The sequence below is a fragment of the Cryptotermes secundus genome, unplaced genomic scaffold (assembly GCF_002891405.2).
Source record: "Cryptotermes secundus unplaced genomic scaffold, Csec_1.0 scaffold459, whole genome shotgun sequence".
NCBI lineage: Eukaryota > Metazoa > Arthropoda > Insecta > Blattodea > Kalotermitidae > Cryptotermes > Cryptotermes secundus.
The window spans coordinates 182,951-206,490 of NW_019743154.1; the positions used below are offsets into that span (position 1 = coordinate 182,951).

General features: G+C 36.4%; 1 protein-coding gene across 4 annotated transcripts in view; it reads right to left on the reverse strand.

The window, feature by feature from the left end:
- LOC111873874 (DNA mismatch repair protein Msh3) overlaps positions 1-23,540 on the reverse strand; it is a 37,323-nt gene that overhangs the window by 12,113 nt on the left and 1,670 nt on the right. For all 4 annotated transcript variants that reach the window (XM_023868928.2, XM_023868927.2, XM_023868930.2 and 1 more), the window contains exons 2-14: positions 21,112-21,434; positions 19,763-19,928; positions 17,736-17,844; positions 16,060-16,185; positions 13,551-13,681; positions 10,627-10,781; positions 9,328-9,543; positions 8,620-8,766; positions 6,349-6,523; positions 4,719-4,906; positions 3,698-3,931; positions 2,043-2,267; positions 1,021-1,138 (exon numbers count right to left, since the gene is read on the reverse strand). In XM_023868928.2, the coding sequence (XP_023724696.1) occupies positions 1,021-1,138; positions 2,043-2,267; positions 3,698-3,931; positions 4,719-4,906; positions 6,349-6,523; positions 8,620-8,766; positions 9,328-9,543; positions 10,627-10,781; positions 13,551-13,681; positions 16,060-16,185; positions 17,736-17,844; positions 19,763-19,928; positions 21,112-21,434 (2,313 nt within the window). The remainder of the gene's footprint in view (positions 1-1,020; positions 1,139-2,042; positions 2,268-3,697; positions 3,932-4,718; positions 4,907-6,348; positions 6,524-8,619; positions 8,767-9,327; positions 9,544-10,626; positions 10,782-13,550; positions 13,682-16,059; positions 16,186-17,735; positions 17,845-19,762; positions 19,929-21,111; positions 21,435-23,540) is intronic.

The window sequence follows — 23,540 nt, forward strand, 5'->3', positions numbered from 1 at the left end:
ACAGCTTGAAGGAGGAAAGTTCTACCAGAAGCAACAGGAATTTGCTGCAAGACAGGCATATGTAACGATGACTTAGCGCTCTTAAACTTGTGTGTCATTAAATATAGTTCTCCTGACAACAGGCCAGCGAAAAATCTAACAATCTACAGCAAAACCATCAATTATTATGGGCGTTATAACATAGGTGTGCAGCTGGACGAAACATTGACGTCAAACCCCCCCAGACGATTTAAATACCTTGACGAAACATACACGTCAAACCACGCTGAACGGTTAAAACAGAAATATATCCCACAAGTGAGGCAATGGAAGATACTGTAAACATGTCAGGACACGTTCAATGCCATCATATCTGTGCAGTGATACTTAATTGATTACATATATACAAATTTAATATCAGTATGTTATGATCAGATTTTGTTTATGTGCTCTGATGATCCATAATTTATTTATTTCAGAATTCAGACATTCCTGTGTCAGCACCTTTTGATATCTAGAAAGCGTTCAAAATCATATATTGTTAGTATCTTTGCCTGAACCATTTTTCCCTATCACCCCATTCTGATGTACTAGCAGTTCTCAAAATCAGACACTGTAAGTATACCTGTCTGAACAAAGAGTTGTTCTCTTGTTACAGTGATGGAGATATGTAATACATGATACTGAAATTATACCTCATTATAAGGACACATGCAAGAATACTACTACAAATTGCATTATTTAACGATAATCATGTCATGCAGCAAATTGCTCAAAATATAACAAATTTATTATTATAAATGCACATTCTCAAACCAAAACTGTACTTACCATGGCACAGAATATTTTTGTAGCACAGTTCAATGTAATTGGTTCAGATAATGAAAGTTCACCGAGAGAAAGAATTATGATTCGTGCATTATGCTATAGAGGGTCTTAGTTACTTTCCTAAATATATGCCACAATCTTAATAAAACACTGACCAGGTTACTTTGTTTAAACTTAAAGGTAAACTTCAAATTCTAAAAACTTATGACCTACCTTCAATTCTGTATCATTTGCTACAAACTGATCATCTGCTGAAAAAAGAAGCGGTATCACAGGATGCCTTCCTTTTTCAATATTAATAACCGTTTCTTCCATGTCCACCAATGTAGGCCTAAAGAGATGGATTTATGTTACACAAAGCAGCTGTTTTCTTTCAAGTGTTACCTTACATTATAATATATATATCTCTCTCTCTCTCACATGCGCATGCGCATGCATGCACACATACACGAAAGAACACTTTCTTTTATTCTGTTTCAGCTTTAACACGTAATGATAATGAAAACTTTCAAGCATACCAAGACAAAGCTAAAATAGATTTTCTTATCCCCTCTGTCAAATCCCATCGGAACTATAACCCGTAACTACCACTTACAAGAAGAAAGGAAACAGCTAAATGGATGAAATCATATTAGGACATTAAAAAGGACACATTTCAAACAATATTTCTACTGCATAGCTAAAACTTTGGTCATCACCACAGTAACAATTCCTCCAGACCTGAGTAATGTGACCCTCAGAAATTAAAAAGCTAGTGTATACCAGGGAGGGACAAAGCATGGCCTAACAGTGAAATATGTTTTTTAAACATAACATACTAGCTTGGGACACAACAAGCATTTAATGAAGAAACTCAAGGTAGGAATGCTAGTCCACCAACTGGTTTCAGTTCATAAAATTGTATAAGACCCTGTACTAAAATATATATTTAACTAATATATGTGCACCCTGACCTTATTCGTGCATCCAAAGGACACACTCTGGTAGAACACATGTAGGATAATTTGATGAGAAAGAAAAAATGGTTGGAAGAACGGAGCTACTTTATATATTCAATTTAGTCAACAGCTGTTGATCCAGTCTTCTTTCCAAATGCCACTTGTTCCTGAATTATGTATATGCACTTGTTTTAATTCTTTATCATGTAATTTAATAGTATTCACTTAGAAAACACAGTCTGAATAATTTCCATACAGATTTCAGGCATATTTAATGTAAATCTTCACAATACATACTTGCAATAAGACTCTTGCTTTGCCACTTCAACCAGGGAAAACAAGACATCTAATATGGCAATGTTTTTTATGGCTTTCTTATGGGCAAAGTAATGAGCATTGAACTCTGTAACAAAACTCAGCCATGCAGCATGACAGTCAACCACAAGGTGCTCCCTCAGTCGATTTAGTTCCTTGACACAAGTATCTACTTCAGGTGATCGATAACGAACCACCTGCTTTGTCCTGGAAAGAATCAGAGAAAACTATACTATTTATAACAATATCATTTGCATATCCCCACATTCAAGTGTTGAACTTATTAATAATCAGAACAGTTTTACTGATTTTAAACCTTCCTTGTTACTGCAAAATATAACTTCATGTGAGTAGCAAATATTTTACCTTCTTAACAAACTTCTATGTTTCTTTCTGATGAAGACTTTATGTAGATCACACTATAACTCCATAAATGTTGACACAAAATATGAAATACTCAAATATTATGCAATGTGTGTGTGTGTCAGAAGTTGATTTCTGAAGGGCTGGAAATATGGGATCAATAATATGTGAAAATACATAAATATAGAGTCTGATTCAGAAATTCACAACTGAATTGTAATGTCATCACAGAACGAAAGTTCATCAGTGTAGAAAATATTACCATTACTGAAAGAAATGAATCAAAATCATGTTAATTCTATAGAGTTCTGACAATGGTGTGTTACACTCAAGATTAATTAGTTTCTGGACTCTGCCCATCATACAACTTCCTAAAAAAAACACTTTCAGTAACTGAATCTGTTTCTGTCCTCTTGTGAATGGGTGGAGAGGCAACTGTTCAGTTGGGTCTTTTAATCACAGCTAGTCTTAATCATGGGAAAATTATGTTCACTGCTGGAAGTGAGGCCTTGGACTGCAGTGGTATTGCCACTAGTTATCATCATAATGCCAACAACTGTGATCTGATAACCTGGCATTTTCTGACATTCTGAGATTACACATGCAAATTAACCCTCTGCACACATGTACTGATTAGACTGGCTTAAGGTACTTGCAACCAATCACCACAACCATACAGCTGGGCTTGCTCTTAATCAATCACTACACAATTTCTGCCCCTAGTTGGCATAACAATATTTAGAGGACAGAACAGGCTTTCACATACTGTCATTTAAACGTTATATGAGGAAGTACTGTCGGTTTCTGCTGTACTCCCAAGCAGCCATGGTGTTTTCAGCAGACACTTCTATGGCAGAGCTTGGTAGTCAAAGGGTTCAAATATACAGTTTTGAAAATGAAAGAAAATGGGATGCAGTTTTAAGGATGGAAAAAAATAGGGTTTATATTGGGTGGAAATTATTTACAATTTTAAATGCCAATATTACTTTTCCTACAATTATGTAATCTTATATATTACTCACTGCAATTCATTACCCATTATTCAAGCATCGCATCCCACATGTATCAGCGATAACAGGATGCCACTATGAAACACAGCAGTTGTAATACAAGACCATGAGTTGAGAAATAGGCCCAATCATATGACACATGCTTTTAGCTTACCGTATTTCTTCTGCAGTTCATACACTTTCAGTGATTTCGCTATAACACAAATTTATTTTCAGATTTTATTCAATATCTGTAACAACATAACGTATTTCCATCATACTTACTCACTGATTTTCCTCCAAGAGCTTGGAATGGACTTCTTTTGGTTCTGTTTTATCTCAATGAGAAATTCTTGACCTGATACTGTCACATAATCAAATCTGAATAGGCCCAACGTCCGAGTAATTCCAGGTTTCAGGTCCTGCAGTTGTCGAGTAACTGCTGAGATCTGTTCCAACCTCTTGGTAACAGCTGGAAAGGCAGAGTAGTCATGAAGCAATTTTGTCTTGTCTCCATTCCTAAAAATTAATACATTGCAGGAATGTGAATTTTGGAGTCAAAACACTCAAACATAAACCTCAAATTCTGATACAGATCTCCTATTACCAAATGATTAATCTGAATGCTGTTAAGCATGTGCATCATCTGAGTTTATGGCTGCTTCTCATGCCGAGAAACACATTTCCAACAGCAATACCAACAACTGAAATACAGAACTAGTGAATTCTACTGCAGAAATCATATTTTGTCTGCCTAGAAAAGAATGAAATATTCGTAAGAGAATCATTCATTAGTTAACAAAATGTGGATTGCTACAAAGTTATATTGTTTAGATTAAATTTAAACACTGTTAGATGGATAAATGAAAATGGAAACTGTTTAACCCTATATGATTCAATGTTAAATGAAAGGGAATGCCAGTCAGGATTTGAAATGACACCCCCCACATATAGGTCAGAAGCATTACAGCTTGATGCAACTTGCTCAGTCAGAATCGGTTGGAAGCTAAGAGTTAGTCAGTCAGTCAGTCGGTCTGCGGTCTGTCTGTCTGTCGGTCAGTCGGTTGGTCAGTCAGTCAGTCCATCTGCCCGTCAGTCACTCAGGAATATGAAGTTCCACTACTGTGTTCACAAGAAACTATCACTGTTGAAAGCCTAGTACAGAGTGAGAGAGCTAGAGAGGGGATTTTGACTTTACAATAACATGTTTTAGGTTGCTGCAGTCTAAAAGCAAGGAAAAAGAAAGAAAATGCAGCACACCAGTATAACCTTTTGGTTTGCTCTGTTCACTAAGGCAGTATCTCACCTAGCTGCCATAGGATTGAGGTTCTGGAGGAAAGGCTGAATATTGGACAACAGCTGTACAGTGTTCTTGATCAAATCCTGTAGCAAGGAACTCTGCAGATCTTGTTCAGCTAGTGCAGATAAAGACTGCAAATCTGTTTGCAGTTTTCCCAAAGTCTGTAAAACTGCATATAAACTTGATGGTCCACACTAAAACATACATAAAATGAGCCATTCACAGTATCCACCAAACAGTTTGGGGGTGGAGAAGTATAAATTTGCTTAACAGAGAAGTAGAAATCTATGTTTGGATTTTCCAGGATTTTAGTTTTTGTGGCAGGAGTCACAGTACACACTGGGGAAACAAGAAAGGAATACAATATTCTTATTTGAAAACTCAATGGGGAAGACCATTTGAGAGACTAAGCATAAAAAGGAGCGTAATATTACAAAGGTAACTGAAGAATTAAAAACAATTTTATAATATGATTTGTCAAAATAATAACATAATAATTAGTCTTATTATGTTTTTCTAACTACCTTCTTTCCAGCACATTTGGTTCCATAATCCACTCGGCTTCCAATTGTGTCAGAAAAAATGTTTCCAATTAAGCCTTAAGTCATTCTTGCACCATTCTTCCATTTCATCACTTAAGAATTTTTAACCTTATTATGTTTATACAGTGGGCCCAAAAACTGAAAACTGGTTGGTGCTAAGTCACAGCTACACAGCTGATGATTTCAAATTTCATACGGTTGTGTGAGCAGTGAATGAATGCAACATTACTGCAGAACAGAGGGCATTCTGACAGCAGTTTGTGGCACTTTCGTCACACGTCTCACTTCACTCTGTTACACAACATGTGACTAGAATACATACTAGTGACAACTGTTGATCTCTACCGAAAATATTCAGCATAGGACTGATGGAACTCAAGAAAACGGTTCAAAACACTTTCCCTTCTTTTTAACATTTAGTCACTTGAGAGGAGTGTGCCTTCACTGCACTGCTTCTTACTCTCCACCTGACAGCACTGGACCCAAGTTTTACCTCCATTCACTGTGCAATTTAAGGAGCATCTCCAGCATAGCACCATTCAAAATGTTTCCACTTACTTCCTAACATATATTCTTGCACACATCTGGCAAAAACTTTGCATTATCCAAGCTCTTCATGATCTTACAGGAAAATCAAGACTGATGCTCATTACGAATGTAACTGCATCACTCCTTATTCTTTTCTTGTCCCATACTTAATGACCTACTGCCTAACCTCAACAATTTACAGTCAATGGTCTCCCAAAACACACATCACCAATGACAGTTATTTCCCACCTTCATTATTTATTACTATAAAGCCATTTTCACCACTATCTATACATGCAGGTAAATGGAGAATTTCAATACCTTAGTATGTAACTAAATTTAAAGTATCTGAGAACAAAGTGCTAACAAGCATGGTCTGACCTAAGACATAAGAATTGTGCAGCAAAAGGAGGAAATCATACAACAAGGAGGTTCGTGAATTATACACCCCTCTTAATGCTGTGATAGGGTAGTTAAACAAAGTAGGTTATGTTGTCTGAGCAGATGGACTCCCACAAACATAACATTAAAACAGAAAACAAGAATTTAACAATGTTTCAGCATACCCTCTGATGTATACATGTGGTGAGGCCACGATCAATATCTGGGATTCCATCCAAGAGTTCCTGTAACTGATGAACAACTGGGGACTCAGAGTGAAGAAGTTCACTGATGGCTTCTTGACGACTTTGCAGTATGGTCAAATCACGTAAAGGGTGTGATAACCACTCATGTAGTAATCTAGCAAGAAACAAGGCTAGGAAGAAGAAATCCTCATAACAATCACAGTTAACAACATACTTAATAAACAGAATAGTTATGAATACAGCTAATGGTAGGTAATACAGTAATAACAATACATTTTTAAGAATGCTTTTGGCATTAATGAATTCAATATTTACTCCATACATGACAGCTGCTACTTCCTTGGCATTACATTTTATTTTTAAAATCTCTCAAAAGTTTGTACTATGTTTCACAACACCAATGGTTAAAAAATGAAGTTAAATAACATTTTGAGTTCCACAATTTAATATTATTCAAGGAAGACCCCAGTTAATACAGAAAGCAGAAATAAGCATAGAAAACACTATTTTAAGAATAAAGAACTCACAGACAATAGGTGGCCAGCTATACACAGTTTATTTTAGCTCTGGACTGTCATGGTCCTGATTTGCAGAGATAACTTTGTTTGTATACACAGATGCCATTCCAGGTTAGCTTAAATTTTGTTCTAGAAACTTTAATAAAGTCTTGTAACCACAGCTCTCCACATGCATACCAGGAATTTACATTTGGTTAGAATTGTGGTGGCTTACGGTAATGAGGTTTTTGTTCTCTTTCTAAAATTCAGATGATTATAATTTTCCTTTTCTCATAACAGACTTTTAACACACTTTCAACAAACAGTATGTGATTCCTTTCATGACCCATAACTTCCCCATTCACAAAGAAGCTCGAAGACAAGTCTTTGGTCCAGATCAAGTCTGCAGACATCTTGAAGCTTTTCTCCCACTGACAAAAGAATTCAACTTAAGTCTATTACATTCATTGCAGGCTTTATCTACAGGCTTCTCCACTACAGTTCAAGTCTGTACAAAAAACCACGAGTGTATGACCCACTACTTACAAAAGTACAGGATTCCTCCTTATCACTGTCTCTACAGCTCCCTGACCTAGCAAATTATATTTCCTTCTTTTAATTTTGCCTAATTTACATAAACTAATACCTTAATTACATGGCTACATTTTAATATATATCATTCATTTTATAATGCCTTCATGTACAGCCATTTCATGTTAATTTCCTTTACTGTCATTTATTTCCACTGAACACCTCTATCTATTATGGTCTACTGGTTATGCACTGCACTGTAGCAATGATAAAAGCATATGGTCCAATAGTCAGACATTCTGTTTTCATTTTTTCAGTCCTAATACTATTATTCTCATGTCATAATCCAGTTTTGCAACCCCACAGCACTTGCAGATTTAAAATCCCCTATTTCCAGAGAAAAGGCAAATGGAGTGCTGAACAATCCTGAAGTACATCACAGCCTTAGGGACTAACAAATAATAATCTATACAAGAAAAGTCAACACGCATTATTATTTTCATAATAAACAATAATATCATACTGCATCCTCTCCTGGTCTTAAGTACTGGATATGGATCGAGAAAACAAACCTGCAAAATATATGGAAGTCAAGACATCAACCAAGCAGAAATGCAAGTCTAAACATATTGTCGCGTATCGGGCGTATATCGCGACAAATAACTTCACGCCGTATTTTATATAGTGAATTTTATTTCACATTCGCACTTACAATCACCCAAATTACAGATTTACGATTACTGCTATCTGCAGTATCACAAATAGTACACTCCAAATGCCACAATACAACTGACTGGTTGCTGGCTAACTTGGCACTAACTCGGAGGTAGCTCAAGGACTGACTCGTAGGTAGCTCCAGGACTGACTGACTCAGTACAACTGACTGTGAATAGCCTTCGCTGCTCCTTATGTAGCCTTGATCGGACAATACGGAAAACGGCCACGTAACAGGCACCCTTGTTGCCTGGTGCTGTGTTGCTAGTAACGCTAGCGGTAGTAACCGCTGTTACTACCGTAACAATCCTGTTGCGTCACCGTTACGTTACCGTGCAGAGGAGGGGGAGGGGAGCGCTGACTCACCCGCCGCGTCACTGCTGGTGGGGGGGTTCTCCTTTGCGCAGCATGTCACAATATATAAAAAATATCAGGACTGTCCAATTTCTCTAGTCCTAGTTATTAGACTTATGTATAATAAGTATGACACTAATGTGAGCTGTCCTACCTGGATCCAAATTTTGTTCTTGTGTGGTCAAGGGCCCAGAAAAGACTTCCTTTGTGAGAACCCACAATGCTCCGAAATACCTCCAAGTTCCGAAGAACACTAGCATCCATTTGCAAGTATCTTGAGTCTGAAGCAAAACTTCGTAACCTAAATGAATAAAATCGAACTTAATTTGTAATTCTGATCCTTTGTAATCAACAACACTTTCATTCGCAATATTCCAGTGTAACTCATGTAACACCACATGTGAAAATAAATTTAAATCTTTTCTTGGCAGATATGCCCTCTGCAGAACTACAATCTTCTCTTCCTTATTTATATATAAAGCAAACATGAGAAATATAGACCTTTAAGTAGGATTTAAGGTTCTAACAGTGGTGGTTGTGAAGAGTTCTATCTTCTGGGATATAACGTGTGGTCTGGTGAAAACTGACAGATATACCTCTGACACATCAGTTGTCTTTCAACAAACTACATGGCATTTTATCTCAGAAGAGAGAACTCTTTACACCCTTTTAAGATCTTAGATTTAAGTGATAAAAGAAGTACTATAAAAGTCTGACAGTGTACTACATTACAGTTTAGTATGAGTGCAAAACACTAGTCTTATTCAATTACTTGCTCCTAAGATACATTATGAGTCAATAAATTAGCAAACTCCTCGTAAATTAGCTAAAAATGATACACCCTAACCATAAACACACTTACCCATCTGCCCTCAATGCCTGCTCCAATCCAAACTGTTTAAGATGGTGAATCAAAACAGAAAAGCATACCACAGTTAGAGGGGGCAGATCGGTCATTGCCTGGAACTTTGGTGAATTAGATTCTGAGTCACCGTGTCCAGAGAAGAAAGATGCGACTTGCACCAGTGCATTGGTGAAGTTATATAAATCATCTTCCAGTCTCTCTACTCTTGCATGGCTGGAAATATAACAAGAGAAAAGGCATGACTATAGTAGCAATGAATGAGAGATCATTTGTTTCTTGGCAGTCATACTTCACATGGATTAATGCATTCTAGTGAGTGCCAGTCATTAAGGAACAACAGAGGATTAAACAAACAGATCTGTGACTTAGTTTTCTTCCCTCTTCAAAGATAAAATAACAACTAACTTCTTAATTTAAAAAATTTCAAAAGTGAAGGTTACCCTCATCCAGCAAGCCTGTAAAAATAACTGATGGCATCAGAACGGCCTGTTTGGTTTCCTCATGTTCTGATTAGATCTCTGGGGGAAAACACATCAATATGCATGTTATTATAATTAAAATTTGAACATCCACATGTTCAAGTCCCACTACTCCAAGGGAGCTCTGATCAGTTAGGTCAATAATGTAACGGAAAGTTAAAGGGTTTATTTAATACATGGGGTTGGTTCCCTGGGGGAAGGCTGACAGGGGTGTGAAGTTGTCCACTTACCTCCATCTAATGCTGAGGTTAACAATGAGTGGAGCTACATCTCATTCTTCATGGTGTGGTGCTTAATTTAAGCCCAAGGATAAGTACACTTTTTTTTAGCAGGTCTGCATACAACTGTATATAGTTTTCAGCTGTGATGCTAAGTAAAACAGATGGGTCTGGATGATTTGGTATACTGACAGAGGGGCAAATGTGAGTCCATTAGATAAAGTTATGTAAGTTTTGTAACCTGAAAATCACCATACCTATATCACCTATTTGTTAAAGATGATGATAAGTGGGTACAATGATCTCACAATGTTTACATACTGCAGACAGTAAACTTTTAAGGTATGAATGTAAACTTCAAATTAGTATCTTTAAATTTACAATGATGATAAAATCTTTGAGAAATATAAAACTTCTTTTTCAGAAACTTTTGTTGAAAGTGAAAAATACCAACACTGTAATCAATCTGAACACAGATTTTCATCATCACACTAAAAAACAACAGCAGTTTTTCACATATAACTTGGTATGGCAGGACCACTGTTTAATTTCAAAGAAATTCATACATGTGAAATTACAAACAATATCCTGTTTCCCACCTGCACTTGACAAGGCGCTCTGTCTCCTGGGATAGTGAATGAGGTGCTAGAATTTCTGCTGGATCTAAATGTTCAAGATGCTGCTCCAGTTCCTCTCGACAAGGCCCATCCTCAAATGCATCATAAACTGTCTCTCCTGTGCTGGGGTCAAATGCCTGTCAAGAAATGGTATTTCCGAACTTTATAATAATAAATGTTACGTTTAATTTCATACTTCGGTGAATTTATTACCACAACAATGTATGCTAAAAGTACAAATGGACAGATGATACTTACTGCACTCCATTATACCCAATTTGAAAAGAAAATGCAATGTGAAAGTACTATACATCACAATTGAATGATCAGCCATCCTTCTTTGTATAAGGGCTATTTGGAATGTAACCTCTGTTTATTTTAGGCAACTAATGTAAGAGTGGGGATGAGCTTGTGTGTGTGAGGTGACTACAATCAAGTTCTTCTACCTGAAGAACTTGTTGCAATCACAAAGTTTCTACAGTGATGAGTTGATGGAAGGCATCAAAACATGGCCGAGCTCACAGGTGGCAGACTTCTTTTACACAGGCATACAAAAAATTATTCCCCAACAGAACAATGTTCCAATTCTGGTGGTGATCACATTGAGAAGTAGCTTAAGTATGTATATATTTTTTTGTATAAAATACATTTTCTCTGTGCTTGTTTTCTTAACAGTTCATTGGAAGTTACTTTCTGAACAGCCCTCATATTCAGGATGCCCCAGTTTTGAATCTTCAGCTGAATATCAACTATCCTGACCAAGGTGTAGTATTCCCTTGTCCCTCCAGCCACATGTGGGAACAGTACGTTAAATTCTACCATGATTGCTTCCTTCTGCATTCTTTTCAATTCCTTGTACATTAATCATGCTACCAATTGATGCTATATATTTGAGGTATTGAAAGCATAGTTAAATAAACCACAAATACATGAATAGCAACACCAAAGTGATCAAAACAAAAATAAAGAAAAATTTTGCAACTCTTTCATACAGGGCGTATGATTATGCTTCCTATTCATAAACTATTTTAAGTATATTACATCCCATTAAATCTAATACTAATTAATGCTATTAGTCTACAAAGACCAAACTACGGATGTAACATGAAGAACTATACTGTATTTTGACATATACCATTCAACCACTATATCTTTCCCAGTCTCAAAAATTGATATTAATGATGATTTTCAGGCAGATTCACAGAATGTTCTGAAACTGATTAAATCCATATCAGACACACATACATATAAAGACAAAAGAAAGTATACCAAGTGTCCTATATTTACAGATACTATCCCACACAGCATGGTAGATGGAGCCAATAGATTTCCTTATATAAAAATTGTAAATAATAAAATGGCTAGGGAACATGCAATAGAAAATATTCAATAATAAACCAATATGACATGTACAACTATTATCATAGGACATCTGAAGTGTTTCATATATATTTCATAGGATGCAATTCCAGGGCATTATTGTAAAGGAATGATGTCTGTTCCTAAACAAATCACAGAATTGCTGGGAAATATCCTTCATCAACTGTCGAAACACACATATGATGTCAGTGTCTCTATGGCCTATCCAGCTTTAAGAAGAAATTATTGCTCTTATAGAAATAGCACTGGAAGGTATAGCAGACAACCAAAGTAGAATCACATTTCAAAGCACAGTCTATAATCTGATCATCACTGTGATGTAGCAGAGGTGAAGAACTGGTAGGTCATATCTTACCTATGGACACATTATCCCATATATTCAGAATGGGGCTCTGTAGTTTCAGGACTTTCACTTAAAATAAAACATATTCTCTTGACACTAAGCACTTACCCATTTGTATGTTTCACAAAACCAGCAATACCTGTTATGACAATACACATTTGTCACCAGGATAACAGAAAAAAGCTTTACAAAGCCAGTATTAACAATTTCCTTTATAACAATAGACGCTTTTTAATCACCATGATAACAGAGAAGAACTAAACTGTTACCCATTTTTGGAACATGCCAGGACTATCCTGTTTGCATCAAAGAAACAATGTCACATTTAGCAAGCAAGGTAATAGTAATATAAGGACAGGAATACACTATTGTTGTTCTTATATATAAAATCAGAGCATGTGTCACTTTTAACATACATCATTTTACAGTCAATAATCCCTTGGATATGTTTCACGTGGTAACATGACTTGCAGAAACACATATTTTCAACAAAGACTGTATTTGGCTTGCTAACATTGTTCACGCTTAACGACTTGTTACATAACATACAATCTTCCTTGGTGAGGACCTGGGGTTTATTTTATACAGTTTACATTATTCTCATGTTACTGAAGTTGTTATATATTTTACTATATTGATTGTACTTTTACATCCTAGGATTTGAGGTTCTCACAGCAGTAGTTATGAAGAGTTCTATCTTCTGGGATATAACACTGTGCAGTCAGTTGAAAATAACAAACCTTTCAGAGAAATACATCACCCCCATCTTCAGGCTTATTCTTCAACCCTGATGATGGAGGTCGACTGTTCCTCCGAAATACTGGTTGATTTTTAAAGGACTACATGGCATTATATCCCAGAAGATAGATCCCTTCATTTTAATATCAGTTTTTCTTTCAGTGCTTCCCTGTAACATCTATTATTACATAAAAAAAATGGTATGACCTTAATTACTGTTACTACAGAACAATTTAAAACTTGTTCAAATGATTAAACTTAATAAAATTCACACTTATCATCTTGAAAATAAAAATGTAACTAAATTATTGCCCAGCGTCAGGAGTCATATATGGAAAATATGACTTCATGCACTGGAAGTGAAAACCTTTAAGACGTATGAACTTCCATAACACTGGCTGGATCACTGTTACACAATGAAGCTACACACATACTACGAACTCACCACTACGGCCAGATGAGTTGATTTCTGTTGACTGTTAGATACTGTCTCTGCAGATTCTGCAATACACATGATGTAACTTGCAACAGTGCCTCCCTGTATAAACTCTCCCTCTTGTGATAAGGGATCCACATGTTTACTGCATTAAGGAAGTAACACAACAACGAAATCTCTCTTACACTCCAAAACTTTCACTTTACCTCAATTCTAGATTCTATGTTACTTCTCACATTAAACCCCCATAGTTCTCATAAACATCCTAAACCTGAGGAAACTCTGACCTTAATGAAGGAAACTGTGGGCATTGATGAAGTACAATAAGCTCTATAAAAAAAAACTAAGTCTCCCATATAATGTTGAAAAAATGTAGGTCACTGAAAGTTCATAACCTCAGTCATTATCATTTCCAATTTGATATTTAAATGAGTCAACAGTCATCATGGTATCACAGTTAATTCGCATTTTGATACCCGCTTTAAATACCAGCTGGAGATCAGATCTCCTGAGGTTTCTGTGATTTTTTTCAGTCCCTCCAGCTGACAGCTGAGATATCTTAAAACAGTTCAGAACCACTTCCGCCAACATAAATCCTTATTCACGAACATCCTATAACACCACATTTGATGATACACAACCACAAGAGATGATAAAGTACTGTAAAACTTCATAAAAATGGTGGAGTCTGCAATTCATTTCAGACAAAAGCAATACTGTTCTTGTTGCATGACTGAAATTGACATGTTGAATGCTGCCTTAGATAAGTTCATAACTGGTTTTAAGAGTTGATGGTCTTTCTAGAGATTTATCTGAGATATAATGCAGAAAACAGTAGTTATACCATTACATCTTAAATTTATTCATAGGAACCTTCAAAATGACTCATAATGTGCACAAGCATAATCATCATCATCATCACTTATAAACAATCTGTATTCAGTGCTGGTCAAAACAAATGTTCATCACTGTCTTATGAATGATCAGAAACTACATTACGGTATAAAAATACATAACTTCCATGGCTTACTAACAATCATTTCAGTCCAAGGAAAGTACTTACTTGTTGCTAAAGCTGCAATTACCATATTATATCTCATGTTTAAAGAATTACCTTTAAATCATCACTGCAATATTTAATTCAAATAAAAGAATAATGATTTCATTGATTAAGCTGCCCAAAACATGGTTCCCAAGACCAGAATTTTTGGGACACTAGGGACAATATTAAACAGCAACTTTTCTTTGCCCATTTTCGTAGATTACATTGCAACGTATCCTCATATTTCACTTCCTTTACGCTTTAGTGGGAAATGATTTATTACCTTAAATAATTTAAGTTTAATTAATATGATTATGGTCTTCTGAGTTGTGACACCATGAAGTTTTATGGTTGGATACTGGCATTTCAGAGGAACTTGCTACTTCCACATTCAGGGTTGAAGTATGTAGGTTCAGGAATAACCTGTTTCTGAATCTACACACTTCGTGTGTTGAAATAAAAATCTTCAATGATGTTATGAACAGATCTCAGTGCAGTTATAAATTCTTTTTATAGAAAGAACAAATAAACAGTCTCTTCAATTATTTCTAATAATATGACCTTATTATGCACCATGAACATTACACTTAATTTACCACTATCAACAGTACTTGTAACTTAATATTCACTTTACTTGTGCAAATGTGTAACCAGATATACAAAAAGAATGTAAAGATGCATATAGATTGAGGTGTGTGGTCAACATCACATTGCAAGCATTCTTCTCAACTCAAAACTGATCCACTGATACTGAATAAAAAAAGACTGAATGAATCCCAGATGAAAATCCCAACAATCTTCCTGGCAATTCAATTCTGGCTAACTCGTAAAACATTTTTATGACAGTTACTGTAGACTTCAAATAATTAGACATGTTAATTTAAAATTTTATCACACTTAAATTGAAAACCCACAAAACTTATTGAAATGAAGATGATCGATCGTGGAACTGGCCAATGAGAATGTTGTTAAATGCAGCACAAACTATCAGAATACCACTGTCCTCATATTAGTCACACTAAATGGCAAAAAGCATAAATGAAAGAGAAGAAACACTGCAGTATCAGGAAAAACAAATACTGTGATGGCTTTTAATTATCAGATAAGTGAAACTATATTCACGTGATGGGAATAAACTAGTCAGTTCAATATACAGCACATACCTTCTTTCCTGCAACTGTTCAACCTAGTCCACTACTATTTCCTCCAGAATCCTCTTTCCTAATTAGAAATCATTCTCTTGTTCTTTTCCTGTTAACTCTTGATGTGAGCAAGTCAATCATAAAACCACACACAGAAAGGGAGACTGAATCATCCAATCAATTATGTAGGAGGCAAGGAAAACACTAGGCCATTGTGGTTCTCTGTGATGATCGATATTTCTCCATAATAAATTACTTTGGATTAAATTAACAATAAACAGGTTTATACATATACAGTTGATACAAAAAATATTTTCGTATACTGAAAGGATATCATCTCCAATAAGGGTAGCTTTAGTATACACATGAGCAAGTTCTCGAGTAAATGGGGCATTCTTGTTCTCTCCAGCTGCCTTCACTGCTGTTGTTTCTGTCTGATTCACCACACCAACTTTGTAACCTGTCACACACAGAAGAACAACAACAAATTGCTGACTGTCCTGGAACCATGGAATTATCACCAAACGAGTTTTTAGTCATTACTATAAAACAGAAAAAACTAGGAGTACAAGTTTAAAAAAATTCTGTTCTCTTTATGTTTCTACATATATTCTTTCATATGCATATGTAACAGGGGCTGCCACAACTATCTCTAGTAAAATTATGGGATGTCATCGGCACATTATTGCATGGCATGCTTGGATGGGTAGAAATCCTCCTTTACATCTGGAAGATCCAAGTTTTCAATATCAGGCCAGGGACCAGGTATCTTAATTAGGGTTCTTCATAGTTTTCCCCAGTCTCTTCATGCAAACACTAGGACAGTAAAAGTAAAAAACTAAGGCTATCCCTGTACCAGGCTGTGAAGGCCCATAGGGTTGTGAGACGTTGAGGGTCCCACATTTTCTAGATAATTGGCTCATAGATGGTGGTAAGGTTGTCAGCCTTATACGCCGGCTGCGCTTCACTCCCCAGGAAAATAATTACTTAATTCCTGGTACTCATTTCTGTTAGAGGCTGAGTAAACCCTAGGGCCTAGTGCGGCTGGAAGGATAGTACCTCAGATTAGCTCATGACTGCTTTTTGCCATGTTCCTTCTCATTCATAATTCACCATTACATAAACCAAGAATATGTAAACAAATTAAAAGACACAGCATGTTGAATAACTAAACATCAATCAAGAATTCACTTGAATCTACATATACTTCCCAGATTATGCATGACTCAACTCATGCAAACTCTTCCATAAAGGTCTCAACACTATTTTCAAGAGGCAGAAAATTATGCATTATGTACAGAAACAAATAGTAATGGGTGGTGAGGGCAGGTTATATGGGACAACCTTCAGGAACCTGATGCCTACAGCAGTAAAACTGTTTATGAACATGAGTCACAAAGTTGCATAATTACCAATCTGTAATTTTCATGACTTCTCTGAACAGTAGGAAGCAGTGTACAGAAACCTGACCTTAGTTATTTAATCCTGAAACTACCTGTTATCATATTTTTTAAGTTCAGGTATGTATCATACCATGTCTTTCATGGCCCTGTCCACAACTGCATCCACTTAGAAGCCAAAATAAAGTTGTATTGAAAATATCATAATCTGTGGCTACAGTTGCTAACTGAATTGCACCAAAAAAATAGACTTAAAACTCAACATTAAAACAAACTTGGTTTATTCAATTCAGTGAAAGCTTGTTTGACTGTCTAGTACACAGAGTTTTCATGCATTATAAATAATTTTGTTAATTTCTCACCATGATATATGCACAGTATTTTATTCTTAGAACCTACATCCTACTCTAATATTAACATAAACCAATGGCGGAAAAAGAAATAAAAATCAGCATTCAACATGGAAAGACCAACCAACTAAAAACCATGCACCAACATGGAAATATCTAACACACAATTTACACTGATACAACTGCTGTCTGTCAGTTTTAAGAATAAAATGTAACACAGACATGTTGCTATGCCGGACTTTGTGATTCTACCAACTTACCTTCCTCCACAAGTCTCCGGATGTGAACATGTAATCGAACTGTTGGAATAACAGCAGTAAGAAAGTTGTGGTTCTGTGATATCATGATGTTCAGTACACGGGAAGCAATCTGTGTGACATGAGAGGAATACAATTGGATCTGTACATATATTCCAGCCAATACACACTTGTTACTATTTTATTCACATACATATTTCAATCAGCACTATACTTCCAGATAATAGAGAAATGCATGAAGGCATCATTGATCTTTATAAAAGACTGAAAGATTTGTCCTATATCATTGTATCATGATCTACAGGATTAATAAAATAAACGAATGAACTACTGAAGTCTCTGGAGAAGCAAGACAGTGTACAACAGATGGTCCTGGTGGGCTAGGTGATTTCAAGATGGAAGGGAAGATGTTAAAAGACTACAGAAAATATGGTCATTTCACAAATCCAACAACTCATTAAGAAATGACTGATGTGGCTAACGGTGACCAGTAAACCTGAACTGACTTTTCAGAAGACAATAAAAGGCTGGACATTAAATCATAAAGCAGTTTTCCAATGAAAATAGTGGGTGAAAGAAAATTTTCAAGTTCTAAGCATACAAACACACTGAAATAACCCAGCTTTACAATAAAAATTGACATTGTACAGTGTAACTAATATTTGTGCATACAGGCTATACCTTGATGTAAAGACCTGTTGCTAAGTGACGACTCTGTAAACAGCAGCCATTGCTACGTCACGTTCTCAATACACATGCACACAACAGAACAAAGGGGTTATACAACCCCCTTCTAAGCAATGAATTGGTAAACACACCTACAATAGGGGTATTGTTTGAAATGGTGTTTTCTATTAGGTCCGTGCAAAATCGTTATAAAGAAGAGTTCAGTTGAGAATCAACAGTCAAATTTTGGAGTTCCAATGGAGCAGTTAGTCAAGAGCTGGGCTCTGCAAGGGAGACTGAGAAGATGGCCCTATGAGTTCAGGTGTGGAGTGTTAACCAACAGGCAATGGTATGACCATGAAAGCTGAAGAATGTCCATTGTTAAGATGTGTTACCAGGAAAAGTCTAGTGAACACACTGCAGAGGGATAGCCACTGCTGAGAGCTTTTACCAAGCAATGACTAGTGAAAGCAGACTGAGAAGACTTAGTGTGGAGTGAGCAGGCTGTGCCATAGCTCAGGCAGGTAGTTGCTGGCTTCCCATAGTGGTGGCCCAGGTTAGAGCCTGGGTCTGGTCATGTGGGATTTGTGGTGGACAAAGTGGCACTGGGGCAGGTTTTCTCCAATTATTTGTTTTCCCCTCACAATTTGCATTCCACCGATTGCTCCACAATCACCGTCATCTATACATACATACATCAAAGTTTCAGAGTATTCATAAGTGTGCAACTGGCACTGAATATAAAACTTGTCAAACAACAGTCACAAGACAATCACAGATAAAATTGCAGAGACATCAATTCGACCATAGTTAAAATCTAAAATGAATACCTCAATTAAATAGATACAATGTTACACATACAATTACACCAACAAGACAATTAGCAATCATCTGGGGCTGGTACAATAGGCCAGTAGTGGCTGCAGAACCAAGTGGACTCAGTCTCACCTCACTAAGAATAGTGTGGAGGGATCTGTAGTGTGGAAATCAGCAATAGTATTGTAACTGCTTGCAGTTCCAAGTAGTTATTAAATCCATTCACCAATACATACCCTGTCTATAGTCTCTCTCTCTCCCCCCCCTCACACTCACACACATACATGACAATACCTTGATCTAAGAAGCTACTATGTATCAGAGTACAAAAAATCTGAAAGCCCTGTATTTCATTGTATAAAAGTTTCACTGTATTATCATTTTATAGGAATTTATATAAGTCATAAATGTTAGAATTGTTTTCAAAATGACTAATATTTATGTAACTGACATTACTGATTATTTTCTTAGAGCTCAGAAAGACTCTGTAAGTACAAGTATTACCAGCAGGTCACAAATTAAACTGGTGAAACCAGCTCAACACATACCTCAGCATCTTCACCAAAGAACATGTATTTATAAGCAGTCTGAATCATAAGAATCATCCCATGGTGTTGTCTTTTCAGTTCTAAAACTTGCTGCTCGAGCGGAGTGTATTTCACAATGGAATTACTACTGCTGACACTGCAGTCTGTAGTCTTGGTGGGATTTTTACTGAAAAAGATCAGATTTCAGGCATATGAATTTAAAAAACCAAACACATTTACCTAAATCATAATAACAGTAGTAACAACAAAAACAATAAATATACATCTCTGTTATACAGAACCATAATGCAATGTACTCTATAATTTTTATGGAATGTTGTCATTACATTTTTAAGAATTTTACCTGTCTGTTTCAGCATTAAAACAAATTGAATTTCAACATAAGTTGGTAATGTGAGATTCATGGTATGAGTTATGAAGTAAATTTATTTCTGGAGCAGATTGGTCAACTATAAGGTCCGTCTTCTGAGATATAACATCATGAAATTTGGTAGATGGGTGCCCTATGGGATGCAGCTCAATCTATATCACTTCCTCGATAATACAATCCATATGTCTGGATTTGGTGAATATGATGCTGATATTCTGGAATTGGATGTGAATTTCCAAGTCACTGCCATATTTTACCATGACTGACCTACCTGAATGATACTTCGATCTCAATGGAATAACCGGTGTACTATTAACATACCTACCACACTACATAATATCACATTCCTGGAGACAGTTAACCTTCAGAGACTTTTCCATGAAAACCTCAAACCTCACATCATTATAATCCTACAAATCATACAAAAAGTCATCACATAACATCTCAGCAACCATAACTAATGCTCCATTGCAGCTAAAAACATGAAACTGTATACGAAGATAAATTTTAAATGCTCTTCCTAATTATGTATGACATACTGTCTGTAAGTCAGAAATTACAAAATGGTACTCTAAGACAGAATTTGTATTAAATAAATTTACTATTTTAGACAATACTTCAGATGATGCATATAATATAGTTCCATGATTATCAAACTGCATAGACTTTTTATTCTTAAGTTTTCAAGACACAGATAAGTTTCATTTGCTTCTCAGGAAGGACTCCATGGACTTCATTATACAGATTCCTCAACTTCATCCAGTTTCCTAATTTCTTTTTTGGCCAAAGTCTTTCAGCAAAGTTGGTCTCTAAATTAAAAAACGTTTGTCCTTTTTATCTTTCATTTGTTATATACTTATAGAACTCTTTTTTCAGCTGCAGAATGGATAATACTTTTAACTCCTTGAAATTTATATTAATACTGAAAGATATGTGACCAAAACTTAGCAGTAGCTCACATTACATAACCTCACTATACCTGGGTGACAGAGTACTACACTCTCCTTTATCAGAAAGCACAGAGGAATCTTGTTTTGAATCCCAAGCGCCAAATAAATTAATTTCTTTCTTCCTTTTTCTACTTTCAATAACCTTTGTTCTGGAAATATCAACACATTCCAATTGTTCATTAACATCATGATATGCCGAAAATTTTTTAATTTTTTCCAGAGTTCTGGCAGAAATAGAGCCTGCAATTTCTTGTACAGGAACTACATCACTGTCGTCACAACATTTCTGCCTTTTTGCTGGTGATGGTAAGTTGCTGTCAACTTCTAATTCATCTGGCACTGATCCACATAGCTGCAAATAAGACCAAAAAACTGTAAGTATAAATAATGTTGCCTTATAAGCCTGGTGTGATATGTAATGTACGGAAACAAAATCATACACAATACATATCATATCAAAGATGAGCACAAATAATGAAGAAACAATCTGGGAATATTTTACCTGAAACTACAGAACAGTTCAATCAGAACTCCCATGAGTAATTATTTATTATCTCTTCTTTGTTATGTATCCCCATGATAAGGATAATGACTGATGATCAAAGTACATAACAATTCCTAGTTGCCTTCTTCAGTTTGCCAGAATTGGAACTAACCAAATGACCTTCGCTTCTGTGAGCACAGCAAGGATTTACCATGGCACTGCTGTACAAGACCTATGTTACTTCATCACACACAGACAAGCACAAGTGCACAGAAACATTTGCACATGTAGGTGCAGCTGCAGTGTGAATGTACGAAAACACAAAACTACAAGTTCAGTACTTTAAAAATTTCTAACAATCTGGTTCTATGTAAATACATGACTCCTCAATGGCCTGAAGTCCACAAGTGAACTATACTGACTGAGCGACCGCTGCTTGTTGGTGAAGTCAGTGCAAACTTTAGCAGATAGTGTTGTGTGATCAGTACAACGCATTCCCACGGCCGTGGACCCCGTTCCAGACCCACTACTTCTCAGGAAATCTGGTAGTACCGGGAATTGAACCTGGACCTCTGACCACTAGACCACAGAGGCAGTCCATCTTATGCTTATCTAAAAGCTTAAGAAGTGTTCTTTCCAGTGGGGTGTTACACTATAAAATTCACTGCAGGTTACTTCCAAGGTCATCCAATTAAACCTCTCTGATCTCTATATTTGAATAAACGTATTTTGTTTTTATTAAATAAAAGGTATATTATACACAAGGCTGTCATCTAACATCAAAAGTGGGGGCAGCAATGGAACTGGTACAAACAAAACAAGGCTGGAAATGGTGTACTCCATAATGCAGTATGCAGAATTACCAGCAGCATTCTTTAAGGTTTACTAAGTTTACTTACAAAGAGAGATAATGAAATGTGTAATAGAGAAAGTATATGACATTGAATTTCAACATCTGTGGAACGTTTTGTGGGATACATGGAGAGATCAATTTATGTCCTTCTGTAAAGTACATTCTGCCATCAACCAACATGGCTGAAAACTGGAACTGCCCCATTATTTTGGCACAAGTCTCCCACAGTGAATTTGAAGACAGAGGGACAGATACGACCTCCACAAAATATTTTTTTAAACTTTGCAAAGAACACTAAACCCTTTACTAGACTGACTGAAGCCTATTTTTCGAACAGCCATTCCTACGTGGCGGTGCAGTGTGCATTCTGTACAGCCCAGAGGTCTGGTTCCCAACCGGAAATTGATTGTTTTATGGGTAGAGACCTTTAGGACAATCGGGAGTGTGGTGAAAAAATCATCAGGACGACAACGGACCATTACAGCGCCAGAAAATGTGGATGCAGTTCGACAGTTGATTTTGAGATTTCCAGGATGCTCCGCTCACAAACATGCAGTTGCCCTAGACATATCCAATTGTTCAATGCGCCGAATTCTTAACGAACGTCTTCATTTCCATCCCTATAAGATGGCTGCTGTGCAAGAATTGTCACCATGTGATTTACAGAACCGAATAACGGCGTGCGAAACATTATTGGAAACTTTACCCCCTGATGCACTTGTTGTCTTTAGTGATGAGGCACATTTTCACCTATCCGGATATGTCAACAAGCAGAACATGCGTTATTGGAGTGGTAGCAGTTCCAGAGAGCTCCATGAGAGGCCACTTCACAGTGATAAGGTGACAGTATGGTGTGCGTTGTAGAGAGTTGGAGTTATTGGCCCTTATTTTTTTGAAGAAGACAATCATGCAGTTACTGTCAATTCACAGTGGTATGTGGACATAATTAAAAACTTTTTTGAACCAGCTCTTGAAGAAATGTATCTAGGAAATGTCTGGTTCCAACAGGATGGTGCCATGGCCCACACAGCCCGAGCTTCGATGACAGTTTTGAGGGCAAAGTTCCCCGGATGGCTCATTTCGCTTCGAGGTGACATCCTGTGGGCAGCACACTCACCTGA